This window comes from Hydra vulgaris, chromosome 15, assembly GCF_038396675.1.
Source record: "Hydra vulgaris chromosome 15, alternate assembly HydraT2T_AEP".
Taxonomy (NCBI): Eukaryota; Metazoa; Cnidaria; class Hydrozoa; order Anthoathecata; family Hydridae; genus Hydra; species Hydra vulgaris.
Window position 1 is genome coordinate 56,348,704 of NC_088934.1, and position 9,476 is coordinate 56,358,179.

The 9,476-nt window shown below is 24.8% G+C and overlaps 1 protein-coding gene across 1 annotated transcript; it reads left to right on the forward strand.

Annotated features, from left to right (window-relative positions):
* Positions 1-4,578: 4,578 nt before the first annotated feature.
* Positions 4,579-8,387, forward strand: LOC136092099 (uncharacterized). Its single transcript, XM_065819818.1, has 4 exons — positions 4,579-4,645; positions 6,552-6,602; positions 6,645-6,708; positions 6,779-8,387. Exons 1-4 carry the CDS (start codon positions 4,579-4,581, stop codon positions 8,385-8,387), a joined length of 1,791 nt encoding a protein of 596 aa, XP_065675890.1.
* Positions 8,388-9,476: the final 1,089 nt, after the last annotated feature.

Sequence of the window (9,476 nt, forward strand, 5' to 3'; positions counted from 1 at the left end):
ATTTTTGGGCAAAATATAAGAGAATATTATAAAGTTTGAATGGTTTGGATTTACTCAATAGGCTACGCAAAAAACGCCTTAAAGCAAAAAGTGGTCAAAGGTACAACAGGTTCCCCTATATATAAAAATATAAATATTTTCTTTAAGATTTATGTGTATGAGTGTTTGAATATATATTTATGCAAAATATAAAAACACAATTGACAGGATATCGTATCGATAGGCCAGGAAATCATTGAGATACAAAATCTAAATCAAAAAATAAAACTTGTACCATTAGTAGTCTGAAAGCAAATGTAAAAAATTTTTTATTGAATTAGTATGATCATTATTAAATTTAAAAAGTAAATATAAATATATACATATAACCTATTTATTTATAAAATTTATCTTTATATATAAAATATATAGATAATTAAATTATATATATATATAAATTTTATATATATATATATATATATATATATATATATATATATATATATATATATATATATATATATATATATATATATATATATATATATATATATATATATAAATTATACATATTTATATATAAATTATACATATTTATATATAGATTATATATATATATATATATATAAATAAATTATAAATATATATATAAATTATATATATATATATATATACAAATTATATATATATATATATATATATATATATATATATATATATATATATATAAATTATATTTATATATATATATATATATATATAAATTATACGTATATATAAATTATATATTTATATATATATGTATAAATATATAAATTATATATATATATATATAATTTATATGTAAGTTATATATAAATATATAAATAATATATATGTATATATACATATATATATATAAATATACAGTAAACTCGCAGTTAATTGAAATGGCCTTATTAGAATTTTCTGCTTATTCGAAGCAATTTTTATTTCCTGTGAATTTTCTTTAACAAACTCATGCAATAGCCATTATGCAGAAATGAAGTTATTCAAACATGCAGTTATTAGAAATTTTGGTTATTCAAAACAATTTTTTGCTCCCCTTGACAATAAAAAAACACATTTAAGGAACAAAAAAAAAATAAAACATCGATTATTTTTTTAATAAATTGTAAAATATTTATTGTTTAAGAAGGATAAAATTTAAGAAACACCTCATTCTAAGGGTCTTAATCTTTTTTTACTTTCTACTTTTATTAAAATTTGAAAGTAACTTAAAGTAGGTCACCTTAAAGATCATTCTCAGTTATTCGAATTTTGGGTTATTTGAAGTAAATTCTTAGACCCCTTGGAGGTTTGATTAACAAAGAGTTTACTGTATATAATAAAACTTGCTAACTAACAGTTTTTCTGTCTAAAATAAATGTGACCAAAGTAAGAAACATCTACATTTTTATTATGAAATATGTTTTGTCAATAACTATTCACTAAAAAGGATTAATATCAAAAATGTTTTGTTAAAGTTATTAACAATAAGCATTTGAAATTATATTTTTTGGAATATATTTTTAGAAAAAGTAAAACTACTAATAATAATGGTTTGTCATCAAAATTATTTATTGGACATCAGATCTCGGGTCACTTGTGATCGCAAAAAGGGCCTACCCTACAAGCAATGTGATGAAAAATATCAAATATCAGTAAGTGGTGTTAGGAAGATGTGTATAAAATATGAAACAACTGGTTCTGCTGAAAATCAGAAAAGACTTGGTCGCCCTATTAAAACATCAAGAAGAACCATTATCTTAATTGCACTGATAGAAAAAAATTCAACAATAACCTCAAAACAGATTGTTGAAAATCCTTATTTAAATGTTTCCTGTCAAACTGCACAGAAAAGACTTAATTTAAGTGGTTTAATAATTTAGGTAGTTTAAATAAACTTTCTTCAGAAAATTAAGCCCCTCAATAGTCATATAAACAAAAAAAAACTTTTAGCACTTGCAAAACTGCATATTAACAAAAGTGAGGCATTTTGGAACTTAGTGTTATGGTCTGATGAGAATAAATGTCAAATATTTGGCTTTAAAAAACGTTAAAGAGTTTGGCACAGACCTTGTGATGCACTTATAGATAGAAATCTTACAAAAACAGTTAAGCATGGAGGTGGCTCGCCTATGGCTTGGGGATGTTTTGATTCAAATGGTGTGGGACAACTGGTTAATGTTGAATGTTTAATGACAGGGAAGTTGTATGTTAATTGGCTTTCAAAAATTTTATGTCAATCCGTTAAAGAATTGATTGCAATTATTTTTTCAAAATGACAACAACCTTAAACACACATGCAAAGTGGCAAAACAGTTGGTCAAAAAAAAGTAAAGCTAACATCCTTAAATGGCCGCCAAAGACCGGACCTTAACTCTGTTGAAAATATATGGGCAATTTGAAAATCTAAATACCTCCTTCAAAACGAACAAATATAAAATAACTTTAAGAGGCTTTTATTGAAATTTGGAATTCAATTGATGCTGAACTCACATCAAGGCTTGTAAAAAGCATGCCAAGAGGTTTAGAAGCAGTCATAAAAGCAAAAGGTAGCCCAACAAACTAATAAAATGAAAATCAGACTAAATATTCTTGCATTTGTAATAAAATTTATTGACAAAACATTATACTTCATAATAAAAATTTTGATGTTTCTTACTTTAGTCACATTAACTTTGGACAGAAAAATTGTAAGATAGCTCATTTCATTTAATAGATACTTTAACAATGATTCAAAAAAAGTATAAATATTTTTTTTCTTCTTTACAATCAAATTTAAAAAAAACCATAAAACTTTTGCAGTTTTATATATATATATATATATATATATATATATATATATATATATATATATATATATATATATATATAGATAGATATATATATATATATATGTATAGATATAGATATATATATATGTATAGATATAGATATATATATATGTAAATATATATATATATATATATATATATATATATATATATATATATATATATATATATATATATATATATATATATATATATATATATATATAATTTTATTAAAGTCAAATTTTAGAACTAAAAATAGACACAATTCCATACATAAATTAACTAAACTAAGCTTACTTCCATGGGTGCAACTATAAGCCAACAATATAAATCATACAATGTACTTCGTTCATAAGATGGAAAACAGTTAAAACCATATCATTCCTCTATCTTTGATCTACCAGAACTTTACTAAATAAACTTACACCTAAAATAAAATTATCACAAGTCAAAAAAATTTAGACATAATTATTAAAAACAGTTATGACCAATAGTTAATATTAAATTTTATTCAGTCTTTACCATATAAAAAACAAAGAAAAGTTAAATCCAAAGAGAAACATAAACCATTCACCAACATAAATACTTACATTCTTTTTCGGAGTCCTCTGTAGCCGTAAAATTAAATCCTTTGTCTACATCTTTATCTAACAATAGATACTAATTAGTAATTATTTAGTAAAACAAATATAAACAAAAATGTAAAAACTAAAATGTAGAATCAATGTAAACAGATTACGATATATATTTAGGCAATCATAATACAATAAACAGATTCAAAATATTACTTATCCTAAAATAAAAATAAGAAATAAGTTTATTTGACATAGTATTTCACCATGAATATAAAACAATAATAGTTTTTTTATTCATATAAAACAACTAAAATAGCAATGAGTACTGTAAAATTTAATGACCTCCAGTTACTTTAATTCTTTTAACTCTAAGCTTGTTCCATAAAAAATCAATTGGAAAATTATTATGGGCAACTTTCATTGAATGAACACCAGTTGACAAAAATAACCAACCATCTTTATCCCAAAAACATGGAACAACTGCCTCTGCCTCAACCTATTTTTAAAATAAACAACTAAAGCCCAAGATTGTGAAGTCTTTGTAATAGATCATCTAAAAATAAGGCATCATTTGTTTTATTTACATATATATATATGTTTATATATATATATATATATATATATATATATATATGTTTATATATATATATATATATATATATATATATATATATATATATATATATATATTTATATATATATATATATATATATATATATATATATATATATATATATATATATATAGATACATATATATATTTATATATACATATATGTTTATATTATACATGTATATATATTTTATATACATTTTATGTACGTATATATATATATGAAATATATACATTTTATATACATATATATATAAGCGTATATATATATATATATATATACAAATACATATAATATATATGTAAATATACATATATAAACATATATATGTATATTTATACATGTACATATAAACATATATATATATATATATATATATATATATATATATATATATATATATATATATATATATATATATATATATATATATATATATATATATATATATACATATGAGTTTTATGTAGGGGAGAATTACACACGCTAACATTTTGAGCCTGTATAATTGACCCGCTTCAAAAATTCGCAAAATTATTCTCACGCTTAAACTAAAATTTGTTTAAAAAATGTCTTCAAATGATTGTGAAGCTTCTTATGCAGAAAAAGAAGTGGAAAAGTTAAAGCTTTCACCAGGTTCTTTTTTAAATTTATTTATAAAATAAGTTGTTCTCTTTTGTGAGTTTCGCAATGAATGAAACGAATGAAAAAACTTTTGAATCGAATTTAAAAAAAAAAATAAACTTGTCAGAACACAAACTTTTTCAAATGTGTAAGTCTCCCTATAATAAATTTGTTGCTTGTGAAACAAAGTCTTCCCTTTGTAAAGTTTTTTTTAAAATGTGTAAGTCTCCCCTTAATGAAATTATTATTTGTGAGACAAATTTTCCATTTGTGAAGTTTCTTTAAGTCTGTAATTCTCCCCCTTTTTTGAATTAATTATTGTGAGAAGTATTTTTAAGTATATAAGTCTCCCTATAATTAAATTATTACATGTGAGAAAATATCTTCTATTTCTGAAATTCTTTATATGCGTAAGTCTCCCTAAAATGAAATTGTTACTTGTGAAACAAAGTCTTCTCTTTGTAAAGTATTTTTTAATGTGTAAGTCTCCCCTTAATGAAATTATTACTTATGAGGCACAATTTTCCCTCTGTGAAGTTTCTTAAGTGTGTCATTCTCCCCCTCGTTAAATTATTAATTGTGAGAAGTATTTTTTAATGTGTAAGTCTCCCCTTAATGAAATTATTACTTATGAGGCACAATTTTCCCTCTGTGAAGTTTCTTAAGTGTGTCATTCTCCCCCTCGTTAAATTATTAATTGTGAGAAGTTTTTTTTAGTGTGTAAGTCTACCCTTAATAAAATTATTACTTATGAGGCACAATTTTTCCTTTGTGAAGTTTTTTCAAATGCGTAATCCTCCCCTTCATTGAGTTATTTATTGTGAGAAGTTTTTTTAAGTGTGTAAGTCTCCTTATAGTTAAATTATAAATGTGAAATGATATCTTCTATTTTTGTAATTTTTTTAAATGCATAAGTCTCCCTATAAATTATAGTATAATGAAATTATTACTTGTGAAACAAAGTCTTCCATTGGTAAAGTTTTTTTTTTTTAATATGTAAGTCTCCCCTTAATAAAATTATTATTTGTGAGAAACTTTTTTTCCTTTTTTCCCAATTTTTCCCAATTTTCCCTTTGTAAAGTTTTTTGAAGTGTGTAAGTCTCCCCTTAAAAAAATTATTACCTAAAAACTTTACGAAGGGAAGACTTTTTTTCACAAGTAACAATTACATTATTACTCCCTATAATGAAGTTGTTCCTAGTGAAACAAAGTCTTTCCTTTGTAAAGTTTTTTTTTTTAAGTCTTCCCTTAATGAATGTTTTTGTGTAAGTCTCCCCTTAAGGAAATTATTATTTTTAAGATACAATTTTCCTTTTTTTTAAAGTGTGTAATTCTCCCCATTATTGTATTATTTATTGTGAGAAGTTTTTTTAAGTGTGTAAGTCTCCCCTTAATGAAATTATTACTTGTGAGATGATATCTTCTATTTCTGAAGTTTTTTCAAATGTGTAAGTCTACCTTTAATAAAATTTTTACTTTTGAGACACAGTTTTCTCATTATGAGTAAGGAAAAAGTGTTCCCTACAAGATTTTTTCAAAACGGTCTCATTATTTTCTATTGTTAGTTTTTTCCTGTTTTGCTTCCCTTTTTTTGTAAATTTGTTTTCAATTTTCAATTTCAAGTTTTTCAATTGGGGAAAGTCTTCCATTTGTAAACTATTACAAAATGTAAAAGTCTCCTTTTATTGATATTATTTTATTCACAAGCAAGTCTTTTTATTTCTATATTGTTCTAGTGTATCAGTGCGAATTTTGTTATAAATAATTATACAAAATAAACTTAAAAAAAGTTTTTTCGAAAGAGTAACTCTTTTCGTGATAATTTGATTTGGATAAGTTAGTTTTCTTCTAATATATTTTTTATCGTGTTTGGGAAAGTTTTGAATTTTAATTTAATTATAATTTATACATTTTATAGAGATTTCATTATTTTTTGAATTTGTGATATATCCTTATTTTGTGCTTCAATGTTTGTTTCTAAAATATTTTATAATATTTATTTTTTATATAGCATCTTTGTTCAATCCCTTAACTAGTTTATCTGATGCTCAGTTGTGCCTTATGAAAACTCCTAGGTGAAATACTTGTCAAATATCTTAAATACTGACTTTTAACTTTAATTTAACAAAAAAGTTTGATTTTTAGTTTTACATGCTCCACTTGTATGAGATCATTTTCAAGAAAAGATAGTTTAAAAAGGCATACACTGCTGATGCATAAGGCCATATTCGCTGACAACCAGTGCAGAGATAAAAGAACTCCTTGTTATTATAAAAACTGTAACCAAGTTTTTTTTCAAAAAATAAAATTGATTAAACACGTAGAGGAGTATCATAAAGGCAAATTTTCTACAGAAACCTATGAGTTTTCCTCAGAATCCGAGTTCTTAACATGGAAAGAAAAAGAGGAGATTGATAATTATGTATTTTTCAGTAAACAAACTGGAAGTAAACAAAGCAGCAAAGAGACAAAAACAAGTTATTTTATTTGTCAAGTTGATGGTCATTCAAAACCACATCGCTCTGCAAAAGAACCTCCAAGAAAAACAAATAAAAGATACTTCAGAGGTAGTGTTAAATCAGAAGCTTTCTGTCCTGCTAGAATGATTGTTAACATGAAGAAAAATGGAACCACAAATGTGTGTTTCATTAAAACTCACAATCATACTATTTCTATTACTAATACTATGTACCAGCCAATCCCAGATAATGTAAAAAATAACATTTCTGCTAAATTATCTATTGGCGTACCAGTAAATCAGGTCTATCATGATCTTAGAGAGAGTTTTGGAGAACGCGAAAATAGGGTTAATGGAAATAATATTGTTCTTACTAAATCCAATCTCCTTACAAAAAAGAACATTTCTGATATTAACCGAGTCATAAAAAAAGGATGTCAGCTTGACCCAGATGATAGCACTTCAACTTATTTACTTATTCAAAAATTAATGTGTGAAGAGTTTAATAGCATTCTTGTATATAAAACACAAGGGCATTCTGCTATTATTGGGCCTAAAGTGTATGATGATATTGATATCAACAAGGATTTATTTGTTATTGCTATACAAACTAAGCAGCAACTGGCAATGTTTGAAAAGCATGGGGCAGAAATTGTTTGTATTGATTCTACGCATAGCACTAATCAGTATGCCTTTCCACTGGTAACTTTGCTTGTCCACGATGATTTTAAAAGGGGCTATCCAGTAGCTTTTTTTATTTCTAATCATTCTGATGAACAAACTATAACTCCATTTTTAGAGGAAATAAAGAAGCGATGTACTAATCCAGTCAGAGTTAATGCAGTTATGACAGATGATGATTGCTCTAGCTGGAATGCTTTTTCTAAAGTCTTTGGAGATACGCATCACTTGCTATGTAAATGGCATGTAAAACGCGCCTGGCGTAGTAAACTTCGTTTAGTTGGTACTGCTCATTTACAAGAAGAAATTTACCAGATTCTAGAAACAATGATAGATGAAAAAGATCCAATAGTTTTTACATCAATTATTAATGGTTTTGTCAAGACATATGAAAAGATATGTCCTAATTTTATAAATTACTTTGTAACATACTATGCTTCTCGACATGAAAAATGGGCTTCTTTTCGGAACTTTCAACATGCAGATACTGACACAAATATGTTGCTTGAATCATTCCATAACAAATTGAAAACAGTTTATATGGATAGACGACCAAATAAAAGGTTAGATAATCTGATCAAAGTGCTTTTGAAAATCAAGGAAGATGATTATTGAAGACACAAAAGAGACAACATTTATCTAGGAACTCTATCTCTCCCTAAAAAGTTTAAAAAACGTCATGAAAAAGGAATGCTGATTTCAGATGATTGTGTTCTTAAATGTTCATCAAATGAGTACACTGTGAAAAGTCAATCAAAAGACATAATGTATAAAGTTGACATTTTACAAGATACATGTAAAGAAAGTTCATGTTCACACTTATGTATAAATCCTGCCTGTATTGGCTTGTGTGAGCATTTATACCAGTGTAATTGCAGTGACAACTTTAACCTTTGTAAACATATTCACAAGCTCCAATCATTTCTTCTGAAAATTAAAAAAAACAACATAAAAGAACCATCATTAGCTGTTGTTTCAGAAGATGTTCAGATGATGAAAAAACCACAAGTATTTGATAATGAGGCAGAGCGGTTTAAAAAAAATGTTGATGAGTTATGTTCTTTAGTAAATAATCCCATGATAATAAGTCTTCAACTTCCATCTATAAACAGACAATTAGAAGATATGATTAGACAAGCCAAAGCCATTAAAGGCATAAACTCAATTGACATACCCATGAAGGCAACATTACAAACTCAACCCTTGAATTTTGCACCAAATAAGAAGTTAGATAAACAATGGCAGCCTAATAAGTTTAGAAAAACAAGAAAAGATAAGAGGAAAAGAAACATAAGACCATACCATTATCCTGAACAACACCAAAAAAAGGAAATAGTTTTAAAAATGTTTCAGAAAAATGTTGATATAATACACAATAAAGAAATTACAATAATATGTGATGACATTAAAACTAGTGACTTTACTAGTACTCTTGTTATGTAACTGCTCCTGCAAGGATGCTTTATGTCCATGTCCTATGGTTCGTAGTTCATTTTATTATATTTATTTTATATTTTCACTTTTAATTTTTTGACATATTTAATGAATATATGACTAAAATATAAATATTGAATGATATAATGGTAACATGATGCAAAATACCAAATGCATAAATTCTAACTTAAATGTAAAAAGTTGATAAATTAGCAATTTTTTTTTAAATATATATATAAAAAATAATTCATTTAAATAATTATTTTTAGA

What these genes read in the sequence shown, in the direction of transcription:
- LOC136092099 (XM_065819818.1), top strand. Translation starts at nt 4,579, where the DNA reads ATGTCTTCAAATGATTGTGAAGCTTCTTATGCAGAAAAAGAAGTGGAA. An exon ending in AAAGTTAAAGCTTTCACCAG is followed by an intron (nt 4,646 to 6,551) that starts GTTCTTTTTTAA and finishes TACATTTTATAG; the next exon opens with AGATTTCATTATTTTTTGAA. An exon ending in TGCCTTATGAAAACTCCTAG is followed by an intron (nt 6,709 to 6,778) that starts GTGAAATACTTG and finishes TTTGATTTTTAG; the next exon opens with TTTTACATGCTCCACTTGTA.